This window comes from Thamnophis sirtalis, unplaced genomic scaffold (genome assembly GCF_051295495.1).
Source record: "Thamnophis sirtalis isolate CommonGarterSnake01/CBP01778 unplaced genomic scaffold, rThaSir2_p1.2 scaffold_4, whole genome shotgun sequence".
NCBI classification, from domain to species: Eukaryota; Metazoa; Chordata; class Lepidosauria; order Squamata; family Natricidae; genus Thamnophis; species Thamnophis sirtalis.
Window position 1 is genome coordinate 57,934,202 of NW_028261384.1, and position 25,603 is coordinate 57,959,804.

Genomic DNA, 25,603 nt, shown 5'->3' on the forward strand with positions numbered 1-25,603 from the left:
AGTGATAGACACTAAGAGAGATAAGAAGATTTCCCGCCTAAATACCAAGATGCGAGCAAAGTTACCCAAATCTTTCTTTGACATTATGGATGATTTTGAATTGAGAGATATTTGGCGAGAAAGAAATGCAGAGGAATATGACTTCACTTTCTTCTCGGACAGGCATCAATCCCTTTCAAGGATTGATTTTATACTAACCACTAATGATTTGCTTTCTAGGGTCAAGAAAACAAAGATTGCAGCTAGGGTCCTTTCGGACCATAACCCAGTTTGGATGGAGTTGGGAAGGGTAGTGCAGGCAAGAAGGTCTTGGAGATTGAATGAAAACTTATTTAGATATGAAAAGTATATTAATGATTGTAAAAAATTACTATCTGAATATTTTGTTTTGAATATGAATAAGGGTACATCTATGGAATTTGTATGGGACGCAAGCAAAGCGTATATGAGAGGAGTTTTGATGAATATAAATAAAACACATAGAAATAAGCAAGGGTTAAAACAAACAGAACTGGAAGAGGAAATTAAGAGAAAAGAGCTGGAGTTAACAATGAACCCAGACGATACAAAGGTTAAGGAAGCTTTTAACATATTAAAATCTCAATTTGACATGTTGATCTCTGACCAGGTAGCTACTAATTTATTATATGCAAAACACAATACTTTTTGTAATGCAAACAAACCTGGCAGATGGTTAGCTTATCAGATTAGGAAAAAAAGGAAAACTCGAAATATATCTAAACTGATTTACAGAGGGAAGGAGGTGTTTCAACAGGAAGAGATTCAAAAGGCTTTCTGGGAATTTTTTACAGAACTGTATAAAGGGGATAAAATTAATGGTTTAGACATAGACAAACAATTTAGACAAAGAGAAAATACCTTCAGTTAGAGAAGAACACAGGCAAAAATTGAATCAACCAATAACCTCGGGGGAAATCCTGCAGGTAATTAAGCAATTAAAGTCAGGGAAAGCACCAGGTACAGATGGTTTGACAGCGGTTTACTATAAAAACTTACAGTTAGAAATGGTAGAACCTCTTAGAGAATTATTTAATATGATTCAAACGGAAGGTAAAGTCCCTCCATCTTGGAAGACAGCGTTTATATCTTTGATACCCAAAGAAGATCAAGATACTACTCAACCAAAAAATTATAGACCTATTTCATTATTGAATGTAGATTATAAAATTTTTACTAAAATATTAGCAAATAGGTTAATGTTGGTCATTCAACAATTGATACATACGGACCAAACAGGTTTTATACAAGGAAGACAGATGAAAAGTAATGTTAGATTAATTATTAATGCATTAGGATATTTGGGAAAGAACAACCAGATCCCTGCTGCGTTTATATTTTTGGATGCTGAGAAGGCCTTTGATCGAGTTAACTGGCAATTTCTGCTGAAGATACTGCAAAAAATGCAGACAGGAGATAATTTTTTATCTCCTATTGGGTTAAAGCAATATACCAACTTTAAAGCAATATACCAACAGCAAACAGCACAAATCATAGTCAATGGAAGTTTAACAGACTCTTTTCAAATTGGAAAAGGTACAAGACAGGGCTGCCCTTTGTCCCCATTATTGTTTATTATAACTTTGGAAGTATTGTTGAATAAAATACGGGGCTTGGATGGTTTAAAAGGGATCAAGATTAGGCAGCAAGAATATAGAGTCCGCGCTTTTGCGGATGATTTGGTCATAATATTGGAACAACCGCAGGAATCCAGTATGGTTTTAATGAATACGATTAATCAATATGGTCAAGTGTCGGGCTTTAAAATAAACTTAGGAAAAACCAAAATATTAGCTATAAATATGAATATTAAACAAAAGGAAGAATTAGGAGTGATGTTAGGATGTGAGGTAGTTAAAAAAGTCAAATATCTTGGAGTTAACATTTTAACTTCAAATGGGAAATTATATAAGCATAATTATGAACCACTTTGGCATAGCATACAGACAGAGATGAAAAAATGGGAGAAATTGCACTTATCTTTGCTGGGTAGGATAGCGGCAGTGAAAATGAACATTTTACCAAAAATTTTATTTCTTTTCCAAATGTTACCTATACTTAAAAAAGATGCGAACCTTTTAGAATGGCAGAAGGGTATCAACAAATTTGTGTGGGCAGGAAAGAAGCCGAGGGTAAAGATGAAAATAATGCAAGATGTACGTGAGAGAGGAGGATTGAAACTACCTAATTTAAAACTATATTATGATGCAGTGGCTTTATCTGTAATTAGTGATTGGACTCATTTAACCAATGATAGAATATTGAATATTGAGGGACACGATCTGGTATTTGGTTGGCATGCTTACCTGTTATTCAACAAAAAATTGGATAAGAATTTTAAAAGTCATATTTTAAGAAATGCTTTATTGCGGGTTTGGAAGAAATACCAATATAAATTAAATGACAAGATACCCATGTGGGCAATTCCTAGACACGCAATTGAAAATATGAATACAGCACAAAAACAGGACAGAATTACTTACAGACAGCTTCTTACCTCGGAAAGGGGGGTATTACAATTAAAATCTTTAGAGGTATTAAAAGAGGAGAAGGTAGTTCAAACATGGTTCCAGTATGGGCAATTACAGGCTAGGTGGAAAATAGATCAAAAAATTGGTTTTATCCAAGTTGAGGATAATCTGTTTAAACAAATAAGAGATCAAAGCTTAATGCATATAAAGAGGATATATAATGTATTAATACAGATGGATTCGGAAACAGAATTAGTTAAAGATTGTATGATAAAATGGGCTCAAAATATTGAGGAACCAATAATGTTGGATACATGGGAAAGAATCTGGGTAAGAAATGTGAAATTTACACAAGCTCAAAATCTGAGAGAAAATTTTTACAAGATGTTCTATAGATGGCATTTAGATCCTAAAAAGTTGGCTTCTATGTATCCGAATGTACAGCCTAAATGTTGGAGGTGTGGTTCTCTCGATGCTACATATTATCATATATGGTGGACCTGCCAAAAGGTTAAGGCATTTTGGATAAAAATATGGTGGGTCATGCAAAATGTTTTTAAAAGAAGGATAAAGTTTATTCCTCAGTTATTTCTAGTAGGTATATGTACTGACTTTACAGTGGTAGAGACCAATTTGATTCTGCACCTGATAACTGCAGCAAGACTGTTGGTGGCGCAATATTGGAAGAAGGAAGACTTGCCTACAATCCAAGAATGGACATTGAAAGTAACAAACTTAGCCGAGATGGCGAAAATATCGGCATATCTCAAAGATCATTCAAATGAGATATATAAACGAGACTGGAAAAAATGGATTGACTATATACAAAATAAATACGGGACTAAGAAATTCCAGTTAGCCTATGCTTAAGATCAGAAATGATTTAAACTGTTAAAAGTCAGTTCAGTAAGAAGAAGCTAAGGTCAATCTAGAATATCATTAATTTCTTTATTTCTTTTTTCTCAATAGATTTTAGACTGTGTTAGTTAAAAATCCATACCGTGTACGGGTTCTGGGAAGTCGGGGGGGGGGAAGGAGGAGGGGGGTGGGGGGTGGAGGGAGGGAGGGGCACACACAACAAAAAAAATGTACTTCAATGTTTTAATGATTGACAAATGATGACATATTTGTGTTTTTTTTTAAAGAAAAATAAAAAAGTTCTGTTTAAAAAATAAAAATAAAAAAATAAAAATGGACACAATTAAACATAAAATGGAGTTAATGGAAAAGGGGGAACTAGCACAAAAATTAGAGTTGCTAAACAGAATTACTTTGAAAATGAAAATAAACCAGGCAGATGGTTAGCGTATAAATTGAAAAAAGGGAGAGAATCAAGAAAAATAATGCAATTAATAGATGATCAAGGGCAAATTTGCAACAGAAATGAAGAGAAGAAAAAATTATACAAGATTACTACGGAAAATTGTATGAACAAGAGAATATAGGAGAGGGAGGAACTAAACAATATTAGCAGAAAATGAATCTATCCCGGATACCTAAAGAAACTGAAATGATGCTAGAAGGCAATATAGCAATGATGGAGTTAATTGAAGCACTTAAAAAACAAAACAATGGAACAGCTCCAGGTCCGGATGGATTGCCAGTGGAATTTTATAAGACACTGCACGAATCATTGTGTCTTCCACTACTAGAAGTTATGAATGAAGTTATGTTAAAGATGAGGATACCCAAATCGTGGTCAGAAGCATATATCACACTTCCACCAAAAGAGGAAGCCGGCCCACTTCAAATTAAGAACTATAGACCTATTTCCCTGCTAAATTCAGACTATAAGATATTTGCTTCAATATTGGCAGAAAGATTTAAAAAATATTTAAATAACTTTATTCACCCTGATCAAAATGGCTTTCTGCCAAAGAGACAAATTAAAGACATGAGAATAATTCTGGACACTTTGGAATATTATGAGGCATATTCTGAAAAACAAATGGCTTTAATGTTCTTAGATGCACAGAAAGCCTTTGACAATGTGAACTGGCGATTTATGTTGCTACAGCTGAAACAGATGGGCTTTGGTAAGAAATTCACCCAAGCCATATAAACTATATACACAAACAAACAGCAGAGATAATGATAAACAAAGAACTGACAGACTCTATTGAAATAAGGAAAGGGACAAGACAACGTTGTCCACTATCGCCTCTACTTTTTGTCTTAACATTAGAAGTCCTAAATAGAAACATTAGAGAAGAAAAAGACATAAAAGGAATGAAAATTAAAAAGGAAGAATATAAATTGCAGGCATTTGCAGATGACCTGGTCTTCATCTTAGAGGACCCACTAGAAACTGCACCTAAATTGATAGAAAAAAATAGAGGAATATGGAAAAGTAGCAGGTTTGAAAATAAATAAAAACAAAACAAAGTTCTTGACAAAGAATGTTATTAAGACAAAAGGAAAAATTGGCAGAAGCTTTGAAGATCCAAGTCACGAAAAAAGTCAAGTATTTTGGGATATATTTGACAGCAAGATGTAGTACACTTAAAGAGAACAATTACCATAAACTTAAACAACAGGTTGCGACAGATTTGGCAAAATGGGAAAAATTTCAATTATCAATAATAGGGAGAATATCAACAATCAAGATGAATATATTACCCAGGATTTTATATTTATTCCAGACATTTCCAATTAGACTAGGGAAAAATATTTTGACAATTTAAACAAAATAGCATTGAAGTATATTTGGCAGGGAAAGAAAGTGAGAATAAAATTAAAATTGTTGCAAGATGCTAGAACAAGAGGAGGATTTGGTCTACCTAACTGGGAGTTATACTATCAGCTAATGTTTGATGTGGGTAAAGGAATGGATAACATTAAGAAACTATAGATTATTGACTGTAGAAGGACATGATTTGCTGTTGGAATGGCACACTTTCTTATGGTACAAGGGAACTAAAACGCAGGGATATTTTAGAAGACATTACATATGCGAGGCTTTGCTATTAAATTGGGAAAAGATTAAGAAGCAACATTACTTAAAAATTCCAGTCTGGTTATCAACTATTGAAGCTTTTTCATATCCAGTAACATACAAAAAGGAACAAACAGTTAGATATGGTGAAATATTGAATGCAAAGGGTGAACTTAAATCTATGCAAGAACTGGAACAGCAAGATATAAAGATGAACTGGTTTTCATATGCGTAAATACATTCCAGATATGACAAAGCTCTTAAAATGGAAGGTTTCCATGATAAAATGACTGAGTTAGATAAACTTTTGATAGGTACTGATGAAAAGGTGATTAAAAAATTATATAGACACCTACTAGAGGTTAAGTTAGAAGAAGAACAAGTTAAAGAATCTATGATTGCTTGGGGGGGAATTTTGGACATGGGATTGACTTAGAGAATTGGCAGAAATTATGGTCTCAAAATTATAAAATGACAATGTCATCAGCATATAAAGAAAATTTGTATCAGATGTTTTACAGGTGGCACCTATCCCCGACGAGAATAGCAAGAATAAATTGGAAAAGTGTTGGAAATGTCATCAGATACCGGGTTCATATTACCATATGTGGTGGACTTGCGTAGAAGCTAAAAGACATTGAACTAAAATCCACACCTGGTTGGAATAAAATGACATAAAAACATATAGACTTTAAACCAGAAATCTTTCTATTGGGAATTATACTGGAAACATACAATAGAGAATTGAAACATTTGATTGTAAATGTGTTAACAGCAGTTAAAATTGTATTTGCTAAAAATTGGAAAAATGAGGAAATACCAACGCAAGAAGATGTTATTGATAAAATAATGGAATGTGCTGAAATGAGTAAATTGACATTTGAAATTAAAGAACAGGAAGATAAACAATTTTATAAGATATGGGATTTATTTTATCAGTGGTTAGATAAAAAATGTTAGAGAATGTTATAAATACGAGAATAATAAAATGATACAGAATATAACATAAAGATATATTATTATTGGATAGATTTAAGATGATGTAATGAATTGTTATAATATAAATGAATCCAATATTTAGAATATCTTGTTTAAAATGAAGCAATAATAGTGATAGTTAAATAAATGTGGTACAATGATAATAAGGTATACAAATATATTTGACTTGATAATATGTGATTTCATATAAATTGTAAGTGATGATTATGGAAAGGATGCACAAAAACCTTGTAACCAATCGACACACTGTATGTAATTTAAGAAGGTTTTATGTTTTGTTTGTCTATGTTTGTCTAAAAATAAAAACTTTTTAAAAATGCGGATGCTTGGCAACTGACTCATATTTATGATGGTTGCAGTATCTCAGGGTCATGTGATCACCTTTTGCAATCTTCTTACAAGCAAAGTCAATGGGGAAGCCAGATTCACATAACAACCATATTACTAACTTAATAATTGCAGTGATTTATTTAACAGAGATGGCAAGAAAAGTCATTAAATGGGGCAAAATTCACTTAATGATTCACTTAGCAACAAAAATTTTGGTTTCAATTGTGGTCCTAAGTCAAGGACTACCTGTAATTGCCACATAATAGGAATGGCTATGTTTAGTTTTTACTGCAGAGAGATAAGAAACTGTCCAAATTGTCTTTGTTGGTGTAATAGGCCATTGAAGAGCATCTGCAGTTTGATGTAGTCCTGTACAAATTGTCCTTTAATAAAATACCACTTTGAAAGATTTTATGAGCTATGGTATAAATTTATTTATTTTATTTATTCAATTTCTATAGTCACCCAACTCAATGAAAGTGAATAGCAACATTATGTTGAAAGAACAGAATGGGTTGAGAAACATTATTTAATAGCTTAAACCCAAAGAACTCAGCTACCGTCTGGATAAGAAAACAATTTTGGAGCTAATGGATAGCTAAAAGGAGATGGGATACTAATGTAAAATGCAAGACAGAGCTTCTCCCTTAATTCCTCTTCCCATCCTTTTTCTTATCATAGGAGCAGGGAAGTTCACCCCTTCCCCTAAGAAATTGCCTGGTTTCAGCTCTCAGGAGTCTTCTCTAATTGTACCTCATGAAGAGGCAATTAGGAGTTGGAGTTCAGCAATCACTTCAGATCTACCAGCTTGCTGCTTTTTGTTTGTTTGGTGACTTGTGGAATCCAGACCATAGCAGCTACTTGGATTGTATGTGTAATTGCCTTTGAGGATTAGAGCAACTGGTTGGAAAAGCAAAGGTGGGAGAATCAGAAAACATGATGTCCTGAGCTAGACACAATTGAGTTAATTTTAGTGTGTAGGCAGGTGTTCCAAAATGGAATATTGTATCAACTTTGTAGAAAGTTTTCTACAAGGTCAATAGCCTCCTGAAAAATAAAACAAGCAAATCCTTTGACTGCTAGTTAAGCTCTGATTAGTCCAATAACCAAAACAGAATTTATATAAAGGCACTGACCCCTTCAGTTTGATGGAGGATCCAGTCTCAATGTAAGCAGCTGGTGTCCTGCCAACATCTAGTTTTCCTTAGACTCATCCTCCAGGTTACACACTATTCATATAGGGAGCTTGTTCCATTTTTTAAAAGAAAACATTAGTTTTATACTAGATTCTATCTGCAGTTTTTTTTAGCAGCAGTCAGCCCCAAGATGAAAACTCAGTTGTGAATGTACATCCTAAAATAATTGTAAGTAGACCAATTTGATACCATGGCAAGGAATGTTGTGTGTGTGTGTGGATTAAATCATTTAGCTAGTCTAAAAAGCTAATGTTATGTTCCATAATCCATTTCATTTTATTATTTATTATATTTTACATCAATATATCACACTTGATATCTTTTGATAGTAGTTGCCAATGCTTACCAATACTCAGCTGTAGAGTGACTTTGTCATTGTCTTGCAGTTCCCTACTAAATGTCACTTTTAGCCGAAATTCTTGTCCACGTCTCACAATTAAGCTACTGTGGGAAAACTCATTGGTATGATGAAGACGGGTGTTGTCATACCTGAGAAAATCAACACCAACAGCTCTCAGAGGATCTCCTGTAAATAATAAAGAATGATTAACTTTTAAAAACTGATTTTATTGACTTTTCTCTCTTTTGCAGATATGCAAATATATTTTCTGCTATTTGCTTCTATTTATACCAGTCCTTAAATGAGATAGGCAATAATAGTCCTTAGCTAAACTATAATATATTAGCAATATAAGTAATATTTTCCTATTTATTCCATGATTTGATTCACATTTGATTCATATTAACTGAATGAGAATATGATTGTTCCCTATAAGTTTAATATTTTTTGTCATACTGCAATTACACATTCAGGCACGAATAAGACCCCCATATGCAAAGTTTAAGCCAAATACTTCATTATGTTCCACCTGTAATAGAGGAATCTTCTTAGTCTGGAAATTCTCTCTTGGGAACAATTAGGTAAGGCTCCGAAGAATTGAGAGAGGGTGCTTTTATGCTTGTGCAGCAGAGGTGCGTTTCATAAAATTTTACTGCCTATTTTGTGGGCTCTCAGTTCTGGCTCTCTCTTCCTCGAGCATGTTGCTTCCTGTTGCTGCTGGCACCACTTTTGGTGAATCGACTCGGCAGCGATGGCAAGAAGCAGCTGCTAGCGATGCTCTCAACGATGGCAAGAGCTCCACCATCGAGCCAGATTCACCAAAAGCGGCGCCAGAAGCAATGGAACATGCTTGGGGAAGGGAGAGTTGGAACTGACTGCCCGCGATTGTGCTTAAGCCGCCCCCACCGCTTCTGCAGCCACCAGAGACTCCTTCCTCGCTGATGCTTTGTTTCGGGCTCCTCTGAGGGCTGTCCCTGGATGACACTTGAGGCCATCCTCACTGCGGCTCTTGGAGGAAGGAGGCAAGGATGCTGACAGGCACTCGCCCTGTTGGATTCTCGGAAAGAACCAGGCGGGAGGCGTCTGAGGTAAAGGTAAAGTCAACCAACTTTTATTACAGGCAACAGCAAACAAGAACAGTAGACCGGCACCCACTCCCTGTCTGACAGCTATTTATACGGAGCTGTCAGACAGGGAAACCAATAGCCGCGCGTATGACAGCCCGGCAACTTCAGGTCGTGCCTGATTGGCTCCAGCAGCCTGGCTGTTGCCAAGCTGTCATTCGTAAGTCCGAGGACTTAACACCTCTTCCCCCCCAGCGAGGGTGCATGCGTCAAGAGTGGCGCATGCGTACTCTTGCAGGTAGGCGGGCGGATGGCAGACATGCCCAGAACACCTCAGTTGAAGAGGCGGCGCCAGAGAGTGAAGACGTCCCTGTGAGAGCTCCTCCCTGGAGGGAGTGGAGCTCCGGGTGATGTCACTGCGGCCTAGACCAGGAGGCGGAGCCCTAGAAGAAGGTAGGCCGGGCGGAGGGGACGTGGCTGGAAGAGGCGATTGATTTTGAACAGGCCGGTAAGCGGCCAGGCGATGGGAAGGGCCTGACAATGGAAGGCCTAACTGGGCGGAAGAAGGGAATGCGAAGGCGGATTGAGCGGTTGCTGGGGGCTGTGCTGGGGGCTGCGGTGACCCAGCGGCCGGGCAGGGGTGGCCTGACTCAGGGAAGGCCAGTGATGGAACGGTGCGCTGGAACTGCGGTGGATCCTGGGCAGGCTGCCTGATGTCGGCGGCCAACCTCTGCATGTCGGTTTGACTGGAGGCCTCCGGAGGGTGGCGGCGCCTCAGTTGATCCAGGTGGCGCCGCCACTCGCTGCCATCGGGTAGGTGGACCCTGTAGGAAACGGGGCCGGTTACATCGGTGACGGTGGCAGGCACCCACCGAGGGTCCCCTGGGTAGTTACGGGCCCAAACCAAATCCCCAATAGCGAAAGAACGGGAAGGGTGCCCCAGGTTGCCAGGCTGAAGTCCTCAATAGAGGGGGTGTAGTCTATCCAGGATGGTCCGCAGGCGCCGACCCATCAACAGCTCCGCGGGGCTTTGCTGCATGAGGGGGCAAGGGGTGGAGTGCTGGGCCATAAGGTAAGCATCCACCCTTGCCTGCCAGTCGCCACGGTCCATGCGGCCCAAAGCCTCCTTGGACGATCGGACCGCCCTCTCCGCCCGGCCATTGCTGGCCGGATGGTAAGGGGCGACTGGAGTGTGGCAGATCCCTTGAGCAGCCAGGAAGGCCTGGAAGACTGCGGAGGAAAATTGCAGGCCGTTGTCGGACACCACCATGTCCGGCAACCCATGGGTAGCGAACAAGCGTCGTAGGGCCCGCACTGTACTCTCCGCTGTGGTGGAGTGCATGAGGACTAGCTCCACCCAGCGCAAGTAGGCATCCACAGCGACCAGGAAAACCTGGCCGTAGAAGGGACCCGCGAAGTCAAGGTGAAGGTGGGACCAGGGCCCGCATGGCATCTCCCACTCCCGAGAGGAGGAGGGGGGAGCAGGGTGGGACACCTGGCAGGGCTCGTATCTGCTGACCCATGCCTGTATGTTACTGTCAAGGCAGGGCCACCACACATAGCTTCGGGCCAGCGCCTTCGTGCGCGCGACCCCAGGGTGATCGGCATGGAGCCGCTGGAGGACCTGGCAGCAGACGGCGGAAGGGATGACCACCCGGTCGCCCCAGAGAAGGCAACCGCAGTGGAGTGACAGCTCCAACTGACGGGTTTTAAATGGGCGGCACTCGGGAGAGATGCCCCCTGTAGGCCAGCCCCTCAGGACCCATGCCATGATCTGAGAGAGGACAGGGTCAGCTTGAGAGTGGGCGGCCACGTCAGAGGCGGTGAGGGGGAGGTCCAGCTCAGCAATGGAGAGGACGGAGAGGCAAGGGACCGGCTGGGGGTCAGAGCAGGAAAGGGGGCAGCGACTGAGGGCATCACCTAGTTGCTTGCCCGGACGGTAGCACAGCGCGTAGGAATACGCGGCTAGGAACTCCGTCCAACGGGTCATCCTGGGAGACAGGATGGGGGGTTCGGCCTATCACCGGCCAAAAGCCCAAGGAGAGGCTTATGGTCAGTGTAGAGGGTAAAGTGCCGACCGTAGAGGTAATCATGGAACTTTTTAACCCCGGACACCGCTGCCAGAGCCTCCTTGTCGATCTGGCTGTAATTCCTCTCGGCTGAGGAAAGTATCCGGGAGTAAAAAGCGATGGGGACTTCCGAGCCATTGGGCAGGACATGGCTCAGGACCGCCCCCAAGCCCACTGGGGAGGTGTCACAAGCTAAAGTCAGGGGCATCTTGTTGCTATACTGGACTAAGACTGCCTCTGACATCAGCAAGGATTTGACAGCCGCGAACGCATGCACCTCGCGGCTACCCTATTACCAGGCCACGGATCGGTCGAGCAACCGATGCAGCGGCTCGGCTAGTGACGCCTTGTGAGGGAGGAACAGCGCGTAAAAGTTTAAAAGGCCGAGGAACGCTTGCAGCTGCGCCTTGGAGGTGGGTGCAGTGGCATTCTTGATGGCCGAGATTTTAGACCGTCGCCACGGTCCATGCGGCCCAAAGCCTCCTTGGCCGATTTTAGAAGGGGTGGGGTGGATTCCCTGGGCGTCAATCATGAAGCCCAGGAACTCCACCCGTGGCACAGCAAAGGAACATTTGTGGCCTGGTTCTTTCTGAGAATCCAACACTGGCAACAAGGATGGGACCAGGCGGGAGGCGTCTGAGGTAAAGGTAAAGTCAACCAACTTTTATTACAGGCAACAGCAAACAAGAACAGTAGACGCCCCCTCACCGCTTTCCTGACCAGCCACTCAACTAAACAGGGCAGGAGGGACTGCAGGAGCAGCAGTGGCGAGCGGTAAGGGAAGCGAGTGCCGGCCAACATCCCTGCCTCCTTTCTTCATGAGCGTGGCAGGGGAAAAATCAGGGGGAGAGAGGGAGGAGAAGGCCATCCCTAGCAGAAGCTCGCTTCCCCTCCCTCTCTCCCCCTGATTTCTCTCCATGGCAAGCAAGGCAGCTCTCAAAGAGAATGAAGCGTGGGCGCTTCTTCCAACAGCTGAGGCCTCCACTCCTCTTCCTTCATCGGCTGTTTCTTTCTTTTGCTGGTATGGGGGTGTGGCCAGGCCACCATCGCTACCGGTCCTATCTGCTACACTAGATTTTTCACTACCTCTCTTGGCGTACTGTACCGTACCAGAAGGAGCCCACCCCTGTCGTGCAGTGACTCTACTGTAGACTAGATCTGTGCTTTATTCTCCTTTCTGCCAATCTAGGTACTTCTCACAATATTACTTATATTGCTAATTAATATAATATCCCCAACAGCAAACAACTATACTTCCCAAAGCCCTTCTACAATTTGTGTCCCTTTCCAGGGATTTGAGGTTGGCATTTTTCCTTCTCAGTTGCTTTGTTTTTACAAAATGCAGCACTTTCCCATCACTCCCTTTAAGAAATATGCCCAATGTGGCCTCTAGCTGCATGAAGAATATATGAAAGAATCTGAAATCTGACAATATGATGGGACATGTGTTGTGGATGAAAGTTCCCATTCTCAGTTGGTTAAATAAAGGGAGCTCTATTCAATTTTTGAGGAAATCCCTCTTCTCTGAAAGTCAGGGTTTATAGCAGAGATTTTTCTGGATCTAACCTCATCATTAGAAGCCCATGTTACCCCATGATAATAATCTGACAATGGCAACTTCTTGAGGAACCCTCTCGCCCCACTAGGATTTGCCCGCACCATTCATTCTGACAGAGGAGGCATACTGCAACTCCCATCAGTCTAATTATTCTGGGGCTTCCTGGGAGGAGCTTGCTGGTGGTGGCAGCAAAAATCAGCTGCCTCCGAATTCCTGGCTACGTACCTGTTTAGAGGATCTTCCATCTGACGTCTTATCAGGCTTTCTTATCCTTCAGGCAAGAAGGAAAGAAGAAACTGTTTTGCTGGCAAATGCTCTTCGATTTTTGCAGCTTTTGTGCTTGCAAGGAAAGGGGGGCTAGCCCAAGGCAGAACGGCTGTCCGTGCTGGGAACTTCAAACTGCCTTGTGCAGGACAAAGTAAGACTCCCCCACTCTGCTCAAAGTTTTGTTTGATTTAATCTTATCACGAGCTGAATCCGTTTACTGCGTGGACAATAATTGTTTATCAACATTTTAGCTTCTTTTCTTTTTCTCCTCTGAAAAATTATTTACTTAGAGGTTTTTAAAATGGCGCCGAGCAGGCTGGTTTCTCCGGTAATAACGAACACTTTTTGCTAATCTTCACAAGAATTCAAAACAAAAGAGATTGCTTACCATATGTTTTGGTTTTACAATAGAAGAATTTTACTCCTTCATTAACTTTGCTTATTTGGAAGTTAATGAAGACAATGATGGTGATGAATCTGCTGAACGGTCTTGTTACAATGTTTACTCACTGAAAGTTTTGCCAAGCCTTAAACTTCAAAATAAAAGCCTCTTTACTTAAAGCTGCATATTCAGGCAATAGAGTTCTACTAACTGCAGGCAGATAAATTTTGAAATGGCCTCAAAACCAAATATTAACTTGAAGTCGTCACCCTCTACTTCCAGGGGCACATCCTCAGTGCCTGGCACAAAGCTGCAGCCTCCGCTTCCTACGCCCCTGCTGGGGATGTGTTAACGAAAGAATTTTTCCTGAGTAATTTAAGCGAGGCTCTTAATGCACAGACAATTAAAATGGAAGATAAGTTTAGAGATAATAGAGAGGAGAGAAAAGAGGAAATAAAAGAAATGAAAGAAGAAATTAAAAGTGAAATAAAAGGACTTAAACAGGAGCTGTATGAGAAATTTGACGCTAAGGTTGATAAAATTAGAGACGACATGCTGAGTCTTGTAACTGTATTAACAGAACATATTTCTGGAATGGAAGATACTCTAGAGGTTCTTAATGATGCCAATGCTAACTTGACATTGAAAACAGAGGTGGTGGAACAAAAAGTGGAAAATGCTGAAAAAGAAATTATTATGATACAGTACCGACAAATGGAGTTCGCATTAAGAGTAAGGGGGCTGCGTGAGGAGAAACAGGAGAACCTGAAACAGATCCTATCGGAAGCTTTTGATCGCCTGATGGGAAGACCAGGGACCAACCAAGACTGGCAAATTGACAAAGCTTACCGCGTTAACTCCTGGCTGGCAAAGCAGAAGCAGCTTCCTCGAGACATCGTTATATATTTTACTACAAGAGAGCTTAGAAATATGGTACTGCAAGCGTCTTATAACACTAAGCTTCAAATTGGCGGTCAAGACCTGGCTGTTTTGAAAGAGATACCACCTCAAATGTTAAGAGCCAGGAGAGACTACGCTTTTTTGGTCGAAGAACTCAGAAATCGTCAGATACAGTATAGATGGGATGCGCCATTTGGCATCATATTTACATTTGATAAGCAAAGGTACCGCCTCAACTCTGTATGGAAAGCCTGAGATTTTTATTATAATATATTGAAGGCCGGACACCCTGCACCATCTGGACCTAGAGAAAGACCACAAGAAGGACAGGATAGACAGCAAACTACACAACCACCAGACAAGATGGAGCATCTCTCTTCTCTAGAAGTGCAAGGTGCTATGGAACCAAGACCTAGCCGCATGACTACTAGACGTATGGAGAAACAAGCTAAAAAGCAACAGCATCAACAATCATCGGCCATCGATCAAAGAACTACAATAACAAATCTGGAAGCAGTGGGAGGAGCTAGACCTAAGGTTAAACAGGCCATGCAGGAAGCTCTAAAAATGCTTCAACCAACCAAAGATGACAACTAAGATTTTAACATGGAATGTCAACGGACTGAATTCTCCACAGAAGAGGAAGAAAATATTTCATTATCTCAAACAGTTTAAGAACGATGTAATTTGTTTGCAAGAAACTCATATCAAGTCAACTGATCAAAAATATTTGATCAATTCAAAACTTGGTCAACATTTTGCAGCTTCTGCTATGGAAAAGAAGAATGGTATAGTTGTATACTTAAGAAAAGATATGAAAGCTGAATTAATAGAAGCAGACCCCTTCGGAAGATATATTGCTTTAGACTTAATCTTAGAAGGGAAAAAGACATTACTTTTGGGAATTTATGCTCCCAATCAACAGCAAGATAGATTCTATAGAAATCTTCATGCTAAATTAGTACAGTGGGACTATAGTTCCTGTATACTATTGGGTGACTGGAATGGAGTGATAGACACTAAGAGAGATAAGAAGATTTCCCGCCTAAATACCAAGATGCGAGCAAAGTTACCCAAATCTTTCTTTGACATTATGGATGATTTTGAATTGAGAGATATTTGGCGAGAAAGAAATGCAGAGGAATATGACTTCACTTTCTTCTCGGACAGGCATCAATCCCTTTCAAGGATTGATTTTATACTAACCACTAATGATTTGCTTTCTAGGGTCAAGAAGACAAAGATTGCGGCTACGATCCTTTCGGACCATAACCCAGTCTGGATGGAGTTGGGAAGGGTAGTGCAGGCAAGAAGGTCTTGGAGATTGAATGAAAACTTATTTAGATATGAAAAGTATATTAATGATTGTAAAAAATTACTATCTGAATATTTTGTTTTGAATATGAATAAGGGTACATCTATGGAATTTGTATGGGACGCAAGAAAGCGTATATGAGAGGAGTTTTGATGAATATAAATAAAACACATAGAAATAAGCAAGGGTTAAAACGAACAGAACTGGAAGAGGAAATTAAGAGAAAAGAGCTGGAGTTAACAATGAACCCAGACGATACAAAGGTTAAGGAAGCTATTAAAATATTAAAATCTCAATTTGACATGTTGATCTCTGACCAGGTAGCTACTAATTTATTATATGCAAAACACAATACTTTTTGTAATGCAAACAAACCTGGCAGATGGTTAGCTTATCAGATTAGGAAAAAAAGGAAAACTCGAAATATATCTAAACTGATTTACAGAGGGAAGGAGGTGTTTCAACAGGAAGAGATTCAAAAGGCTTTCTGGGAATTTTTTACAGAACTGTATAAAAGGGATAAAATTAATGGTTTAGACATAGACAAATATTTAGACAAAGAGAAAATACCTTCAGTTAGAGAAGAACACAGGCAAAAATTGAATCAACCAATAACCTCGGGGGAAATCCTGCAGGTAATTAAGCAATTAAAGTCAGGGAAAGCACCAGGTACAGATGGCTTGACAGCGGTTTACTATAAAAACTTACAGTTAGAAATGGTAGAACCTCTTAGAGAATTATTTAATATGATTCAAACGGAAGGCAAAGTCCCTCCATCTTGGAAGACAGCGTTTATATCTTTGATACCCAAAGAAGATCAAGATACTACTCAACCCAAAAATTATAGACCTATTTCATTACTGAATGTAGATTATAAAATTTTTACTAAAATATTAGCAAATAGGTTAATGTTGGTCATTCAACAATTGATACATACGGATCAAACAGGTTTTATACAAGGGAGACAGATGAAAAGTAATGTTAGATTAATTATTAATGCATTAGAATATTTGGGAAAGAACAACCAGATCCCTGCTGCGTTTATATTTTTGGATGCTGAGAAGGCCTTTGATCGAGTTAACTGGCAATTTCTGCTGAAGATACTGCAAAAAATGCAGATAGGAGATAATTTTTTACAGTCAATTAAAGCAATATACCAACAGCAAACAGCACAAATCATAGTCAATGGAAGTTTAACAGACTCTTTTCAAATTGGAAAAGGTACAAGACAGGGCTGTCCTTTGTCCCCATTATTGTTTATTATAACTTTGGAAGTATTGTTGAATAAAATACGGGGCTTGGATGGTTTAAAAGGGATCAAGATTAGGCAGCAAGAATATAGAGTCCGCGCTTTTGCGGATGATTTGGTCATAATATTGGAACAACCGCAGGAATCCAGTATGGTCTTAATGAATACGATTAATCAATATGGTCAAGTGTCGGGTTTTAAAATAAACTTAGGAAAAACCAAAATATTAGCTATAAATATGAACATTAAACAAAAGGAAGAATTAGGAGTGATGTTAGGATGTGAGGTAGTTAAAAAAGTCAAATATCTTGGAGTTAACATTTTAACTTCAAATGGGAAATTATATAAGCATAATTATGAACCACTTTGGCATAGCATACAGACAGAGATGAAAAAATGGGAGAAATTGCACTTATCTTTGCTGGGTAGGATAGCGGCAGTGAAAATGAACATTTTACCAAAATTTTTATTTCTTTTCCAAATGTTACCTATACTTAAAAAAGATGCAAACCTTTTAGAATGGCAGAAGGGTATCAACAAATTTGTGTGGGCAGGAAAGAAGCCGAGGGTAAAGATGAAAATAATGCAAGATGTACGTGAGAGAGGAGGATTGAAACTACCTAATTTAAAACTATATTATGATGCAGTGGCATTATCTGTAATTAGTGATTGGACTCATTTAACCAATGATAGAATATTGAATATTGAGGGACACGATCTGGTATTTGGTTGGCATGCTTACCTGTTATTCAACAAAAAATTGGATAAGAATTTTAAAAGTCATATTTTAAGAAATGCTTTACTGCGGGTTTGGAAGAAATACCAATATAAATTAAATGACAAGATACCCATGTGGGCAATTCCTAGACACGCAATTGAAAATATGAATACAGCACAAAAACAGGACAGAATTACTTACAGACAGCTTCTTACCTTGGAAAGGGGGGTATTACAATTAAAATCTTTAGAGGTATTAAAAGAGGAGAAGGTAGTTCAAACATGGTTCCAGTATGGGCAATTACAGGCTAGGTGGAAAATAGATCAAAAAATTGGTTTTATCCAAGTTGAGGATTATCTGTTTAAACAAATAAGAGATCAAAGCTTAATGCATATAAAGAGGATATATAATGTATTAATACAGATGGATTCGGAAACAGAATTAGTTAAAGATTGTATGATAAAATGGGCTCAAAATATTGAGGAACCAATAATGTTGGATACATGGGAAAGAATCTGGGTAAGAAATGTGAAATTTACACAAGCTCAAAATCTGAGAGAAAATTTTTATAAGATGTTCTATAGATGGCATTTAGATCCTAAAAAGCTGGCTTCTATGTATCCGAATGTACAGCCTAAATGTTGGAGGTGTGGTTCTCTCGATGCTACATATTATCATATATGGTGGACCTGCCAAAAGGTTAAGGCATTTTGGATAAAAATATGGTGGGTCATGCAAAATGTTTTTAAAAGAAGGATAAAGTTTATTCCTCAGTTATTTTTACTAGGTATATGTACTGACTTTACAGTGGTAGAGACCAATTTGATTCTGCACCTGATAACTGCAGCGAGACTGTTGGTGGCGCAATATTGGAAGAAGGAAGACTTGCCTACAATCCAAGAATGGACATTGAAAGTAACAAACTTAGCCGAGATGGCTAAAATATCGGCATATCTCAAAGATCATTCAAATGAGATATATAAACGAGACTGGAAAAAATGGATTGACTATATACAAAATAAATACGGGACTAAGAAATTCCAGTTAGCCTATGCTTAAGATCAGAAATGATTCAAACTGTTAAAAGTCAGTTCAGTAAGAAGAAGCTAAGGTCAATCTAGAATGTCATTAATTTCTTTATTTCTTTTTTCTCAATAGATTTTAGACTGTGTTAGTTAAAAATCCATACCGTGTACGGGTTCTGGGAAGTCGGGGGGGGGGGAGGAGGAGGGGGGGTGGGGGGTGGAGGGAGGGAGGGGCACACACACACACAAAAAAAATTGTACTTCAATGTCTTAATGATTGACAAATGATGACATATTTGTGTTTTTTTTCTTAAAAGAAAAATAAAAAAGTTCTATATAAAATAAAAAAAGTCTAATTATTCTGGTTTGTGGAATCCATGAGGCCGGCCTTCTCTGCTTTTGTTCCTGCCCTCTGGAACAACTTTCCCCTCAATGTGAAATTGGTCCCAATCCTCCTATGTTTTCATAAGGGCCTAAAGATATGGCTCTGCCAGTTGGCTTGAGGCCCCAGTGAGGAAATAGCACAATGGAGATGGTTGATTGAGTAAAAACAGATCCCACTTCTCCCAACTCCGCCCTTGCCTTGGTTTGAACTTTAAAACATAAAAAGTTTTAACTTTCTATTATTTAACTGTATATGTAACTGAGATTGCTAAGAGTTACCCAATGGTAAGATGGGTATCCAATAAATTTTATAAATAAATAAACTTTTAACTGAGATAAGCTTAGTTCTTCAAACTGAATTATCACTATTTTCCCCAAATTGGCAACCTCTGCTTACATTAAACCAATATAGCCAAATTGAACCATAAAGTAAAATGACATTAGAAATAAAAATCAAGAAAAATATTTTTCCTAGTCAACTATAAAACTTTTTTGCAACTCTAAAGAATTGAGTGGAAGCCTATCTCCTTAATAAGTAGCATTCTTTTATTCTTCTTCTATAGCACTTAAAACTGTATCTGCAAGATTTTTGGCCCCAGAGTCATTTTCCATGGCATTTTTCCTGATGGAGCTTTCTTTTGAATATTTGTGCTAAATAATTTTTTTCTAGCATATAAGATTACATGAATCTCCAACTTCCTATTACAGAAATGTTATGCAAATTAGACAACCATCTAAGCATATATGAGCAGACTAGTCAAGCAGAGGATGATACGGCTGGTAAGACCACATGTTTAGAGATGGTTTCTCTAAGTGAATTTCTAAGTGTATGTGGGGGTCTTCCCTCCCCTCATTCAGCTCTCTTTGTGTATAGTCTTTAGCATACCCAAGTTAGCATCACCAGCTGCCTTTAAACATGCTGTATTATGACTCCTTTGCACCTCTAAACATACTGCCTTCCACTTTTAGCCAAAGTTGAGCTAAAGGCATCCTGTTCTTTGCAGGCAGGCAGAGTAGGCAATGTTCATTTCCCACAAGAAGTAAAAAATACCACGTTTCTGGTCTTCTCTGCTTACAAAGAAAATTAATAACTTAATTTGATAACATCTTTGCCCTACTGTTATAACTCCTTCAAGTTTTACAAATGCTTCTGCATGTCAGCATGGTGATTGCTGCTACTTTTCTCTCTCTCAAGTGTAGTAGGGAATTATCAGCTACCTCTAAAAGTGTTACTACAGCCCTAAAATATATTAGTTGCCATGATATCATTTAGGGTTAGGCCTACCTTAGGTTCTGCAGCTTTGATAACAGCTCCTTCCTTGGTATGAAAAAAAGAAGCTGTGGTTTTAAAGCACATATTTATTGTATTGTATAATGACAGTGAGTGGTTATGTTGCCTTTCAGAATGGAAAGGGGCAATGTTCTTCAAAGCTCACTGAACCACAGTTCCCAGAAACCCAATAACATGCTTTTAAATTTGAGCTCAAGTTGAGTTTCTTTCTCAAGGAAATGAAAGGGAATGACTAATGCGTTGTTCTGCACTGAATAAACAAAGGCGGGAATCAGAAATATGGGTTATTAAAATGATAATGATAATCTCTTGACAATATATAATAGAAATTTCTTCTCATTTGTCACACATTCCTTGCACTTCAACCCTATATATATTGTCAGAGCTAATGCATCTTATGTCAATTGTAACAGTTCACATACTTCTTAAAGGTTAAGTTGGAGTAAGTTCTATTAATCACAATGGGCCTTATCAGGGTAGAAGTAGAAGCCCAAGGTAAACCTCTCAGATGAGAACCTTCATGATAGGAACGCCCTTATGCCAAATATCCTGCAGTTGGGGCAATTGAGGGTAGGCAGGAGACAGGAAGAGAAAAGTCACCTGACCATTTCCCCCACATAACCACCTTAGCAAGCTTGAGCCAACGAGGGTCTCCCTTTAAATTATTCTCACTAATCCCTCCCATTGTTCTTAGCCACTAAACTCTGTCATTTGCTTAGCAATCGCCCATTCAAGAGTGGCAGCAGACATCAAACCAATAACAAATTTGGTGACACTTCCAAACAGTTATATTAAAACAAAAAGATTGTCAGTCTAAATTGTGCCCCCCCCCCCACTGCTGATCCCTAATCTGCTATAATAATATAGTCTGGCAAAGGGTATCACACTCTACCATTAAGAAAACAGAGTGGGAAATTCCTACACTTAAACCAAAGGTGCTTTTTTTCAAGAGGCAATTGAACTTTCTGGTTTTTCTTTGAAAACGTTTCGCTTCTCATCCAAGAAGCTTCTTCAGCTCTGACTCGATGGTAGGAAATAGAAGGATTTCCTTGCAGACAATGAACAAACAAACAAACAAACAAATATCCTTCTATTTCCCACCATCCAGTCAGAGCTGAAGACGTTTCTTGGATGATAAGTGAAACATCTTCAAAGAAAAACCAGAAAGTCCAGTTGCTTCTTGAAAAAAGCACTTTTGGGACAACCATGATGTAGATGACTGAGAATCACTATAGACATTTCCCAGGCTTAATTTCCCATCCCTTTTTTGTTAGTGTTGAGAGAACAATAATATTCATTCTTGCTAAGGCAAGAGATTCTAGGGCATGGGTCCTCAAACTACGGCCTGTGGGCCGCATGTGGCCCGCTGAAGCCATTAAACCAGCTTGTGCCAGGACCATGAGACTGCCCCGCCCACATCACCCTGCCCATCCTTTGCCCGAGTGCAGGACTTATCTTCGGGAGTCCCGCAAGCTGGAACTGAAAGGTAAAGTCAACAATTTTGGCCCACAGAGACAAAAAATGAGCTGGTTTTGCCTCTTTTTCTGCAGAATGCTTCTGGAGGAGGGGAGGAGTGAAAAACGACCCATTTTTCACCTCCCCCACCTCCAGAAGATAGATGTAGAGAGAGAACAGAGAGAGAGAGAGACAGAGGGAGAGAGAAAGAGAGGGGGGAGAGAGAAAGAGACAGAGAGGGGGGGGAAGAGAAAAAAGAAAGAGAGGGTGAGGGAGAAAGAAAGGAGACAGAGAGGAAAAGAAAGAGAGAGAGAAATTTCTCAAGCTCCTAACCTCTTCTCCCTTTCCCATTGAGCTCAGAATTGCACAGTCTCTTAATTTGGGCTTCTGTCTGGAATATAATGCCTCCTTCCTAGGAAATGATGGGACTCCTGCTAGGAATTCCCCTCCCTCTTCCTTCTCCAGGTGCACATTCATTTACAGCATCAGCATTATTAAAAGCTGTATCAATCAGTCACAAACTCTAAAAAGAATCTATCAGACCTGCAAGCCATCTTTTCTTTTGGTTTGGATTTCAGGCCTGCCACACTTTCTACTGTGGGAAAATGTGATGGGGGAATATATGGAGTTGGGGAAATATGTAGCCATAACAACATTCTTCTTAGAAAGTCAATGTCGCTTTTGTCTCTGCACCTGGCCAGATGTGGATGGGAGGAATCTGTCTTCGGTGCAGTGGAAGATTGGACCATGTGATGAACTTGTGGGTGTTGGGGCAGGATCTTGAACTTTCAACTGGGTGGGAAAACGTGGAAACTTTTAGATTTGGGTTTTCCCAGATGTGCCAACATGACACCTCTAAAACGGGCCATTTTTGGGAGGTTTGCAGAGTGCAAAAACTCCCCCCCCTCTTTTGGAAAGCTCTTTAACTGATTGATGAGAATTAGATTGATCAAGTGCTGTGCCAGCAGAAACAAAGTCTTAGATGATGCAGATTGTCAGCTATTTCTTTCTCCAGCACATGGATAAATACACCTGGAAACATCTACCTACCTACCTACCCTCTCTCTCTCTCCCTATCTACTGTATTTCTCTCCCCCCTCTATCTACCTACGTACCTACCTACTCTCTCTCTCTCCCTCCCTCCCTACCTACTGTATTTCTCTCTCTTTCTCTCCCTCTCTATCCCTCTACCTACCTACCTACTTTTTTTAAAAAAAATTCCTCTTCAAAACCTTGGTGTGTCTTATACTCTGGTTCGTCTTATACTCGGAAAAATGCGGTAACTACTGTTTGTTTTAGCACAGTTTCCCAGGCTAAAATGCAATTAGCTGATTTATGGCTGTATATATTATGCCAACCCAACCAGGGATGGAAGGGATGCACATTTAAGACAGGGATGACAGGAAGTGAATCTTCATAATGATTCTGCTTCTTTTGTTGATAGCTTGACGTGACAACTGCAGATACTCAGACCATATGTGGGACTTTGTCTATATTGGCTTACTGGCCAAGAAGGAGAGCAATATAAAGTGTGGAAATAGTAGCAATGGCAGTAGTTCCTCAAACTATCTATCACACCATGGGGGTGAAAGGTCCTTGGATTTCATAAAACCAATGTCACAGAGCCTATCCCTTTTGAGCATTGTGAAACTATATTGCAATTTATTTGTCTTAAACTATCTGCATTCTTAACATTCTTCCACAAGATTGTAAATCTTTAAATCCCAAGATTTAGTTTTAAGGCTTAAGCGCCATTGAATAAAGTGCTATTTCCAAACCTGTAGTCTACAAGTGTTATGCTTTGGGAAATTTCCTTTAAGAATTCCTGAACCAGATTCATTCGATTTATCTCCCTATCTGTTTTTTTTAATAAAGTTTTTGTTTTTTTAATACAAATAACATATTTATGAACAAAGCATTGTTCAGGTTTTCCTGGTACATGTCCAGGTACATCCCCTTTTATACATAATCCATTTTACATCATAATTCTATTTCCAATTTCAACTCTATTATTCTCTTCTCATATTTTCCATCTTAAACTTATTTTCTTATTGTTATATAAACAATATCATTAATTGTCCCTTCAAAATTATACCAAATTATCATTTCATGATTCCTCTTTTCATCTATTTTACCCTAATGAAACCATCTAGTTATTTTTTTATTTTTAGTTCCCTTTTCTTCTATTCTTGTTCTTCAATTAAGCTCTCTTACTCTCTTCTCTTCTATTTCCTGGTCTGAGTGGTCCATCTAAATTTCTAGTTTATCCTTGCCCTCCAAAGTTTCACACACATTTTTAACATCTCAAATAGTTATACATTCATACTACCAATTTATCAAATTAACAATTTTTTCATTGTAGTTCTGTTTCCATTTCCAACCCAATTTATTCTCTTTCCATTTTTCATCTTAAATTTATTTTCTTCTTAGTATCTGAATAATATCACCAAATTCCCTGGTTGGGTGCCTGGTTGTTTTCCACTGTTGCAAACAGGTCTAAGAGCGGCAGGCCGAATCAAAGCATCACTTGATGGAAGAGGTTCGGATGGACACTCCACCCCGCCTGATCTATCTTGGTCAGGCTCAGCCAGTCTGCCTAGATGTTGGAAGCCCAAGATGTGCTCCACTCTGAGAAATGACAGGTGAGATTCTGCCCATTGACACAACAGGGTGGACTCCTGCATTAGGGGCCAGGAATGTGGTCCCCTCTGCCTGTTTATGTGTGCCTTGGTTGTGGTGTTGTCTGTTAGGACTAGGATATGGTTGTCCTGGACAGTGTGTTGGAATTGAATGAGGGTGAGACGTACCACCCGCAACTCTAGCCAATGTATGCTGTTTTGGCTTTCTTCGAGGGACCACTGACTGACCTTGAGCCACTTGAGCTCCTGCATGTGCACTCCCCACCCTGTCAGACATGCTCCATCGTAAGTGTGAGACAGTTCAGATCTCTGAACAAAGTTCCCTGCAAAATTGCCGGGGACTGCCACCATTTGAGGAACTGTAAGACCTGTTTGGGAAGGGAGACTCTGAGAGGGGAGCAGCTCCTGTTGGCCTTCTGATGCGGAAGCATGAACCATTGAAGGGTCCTGCTATGGAACCTGGCCCACCAGACGACCCCGAAGCAAGATATTATCTTTCCCAAAACTTGGGAGAGAAGAAGAGATGCCTTGCGGAGGCGCGGGACTTTCCCGACAATTTTCCTCAGACTGTGTATGCGGTCGTTGGACAGATATACCCTTTCCGCCATGGTGTCTATTAAGAACCCGAGGTGAAGAATGCTAGTTCTGGGTACGAGGTGACTCTTCTTGAGATTCACCCCAAACCCGTGATCTCGCAGGGTGTGGATGGTGGGAGCGAGATCCCTTTCTGCTTGAGACAGTGACCTGGATAACAGGAGAATGTCATCCAGGTAGCAGAGAATCCAAATTGGAGATGACGCCTTAAGGTGCAGGTGGCCTCCTATACGCCTTTCCTCCCTGGGTGCTGCAGAGTGAGGATTGGAAATGAAGGAAGGCCAGACGAATGGCCCTCAATTTCAGCCAATTCATACTGTAGGAAAGGTCAAAATCAGACCAGAAACCCTGAGCTACTTGGTCTTCCAGGTGAGCGCCCCAACCCGTCAAGCTCGCATCCGTCG

The 25,603-nt window shown here is 39.9% G+C and overlaps 1 protein-coding gene across 2 annotated transcripts in view; it reads right to left on the reverse strand.

Annotated features, from left to right (window-relative positions):
* Positions 1-25,603, reverse strand: part of TGM4 (transglutaminase 4) — a 106,958-nt gene that overhangs the window by 73,310 nt on the left and 8,045 nt on the right. For both annotated transcript variants that reach the window (XR_015696380.1, XM_087712982.1), the window contains exon 2: positions 8,296-8,475. Coding sequence is in view for 1 of the 2 variants with exons in the window: in XM_087712982.1 (XP_087569108.1) it covers positions 8,296-8,475 (180 nt within the window). In the remaining variant the exon portion in view is untranslated. The remainder of the gene's footprint in view (positions 1-8,295; positions 8,476-25,603) is intronic.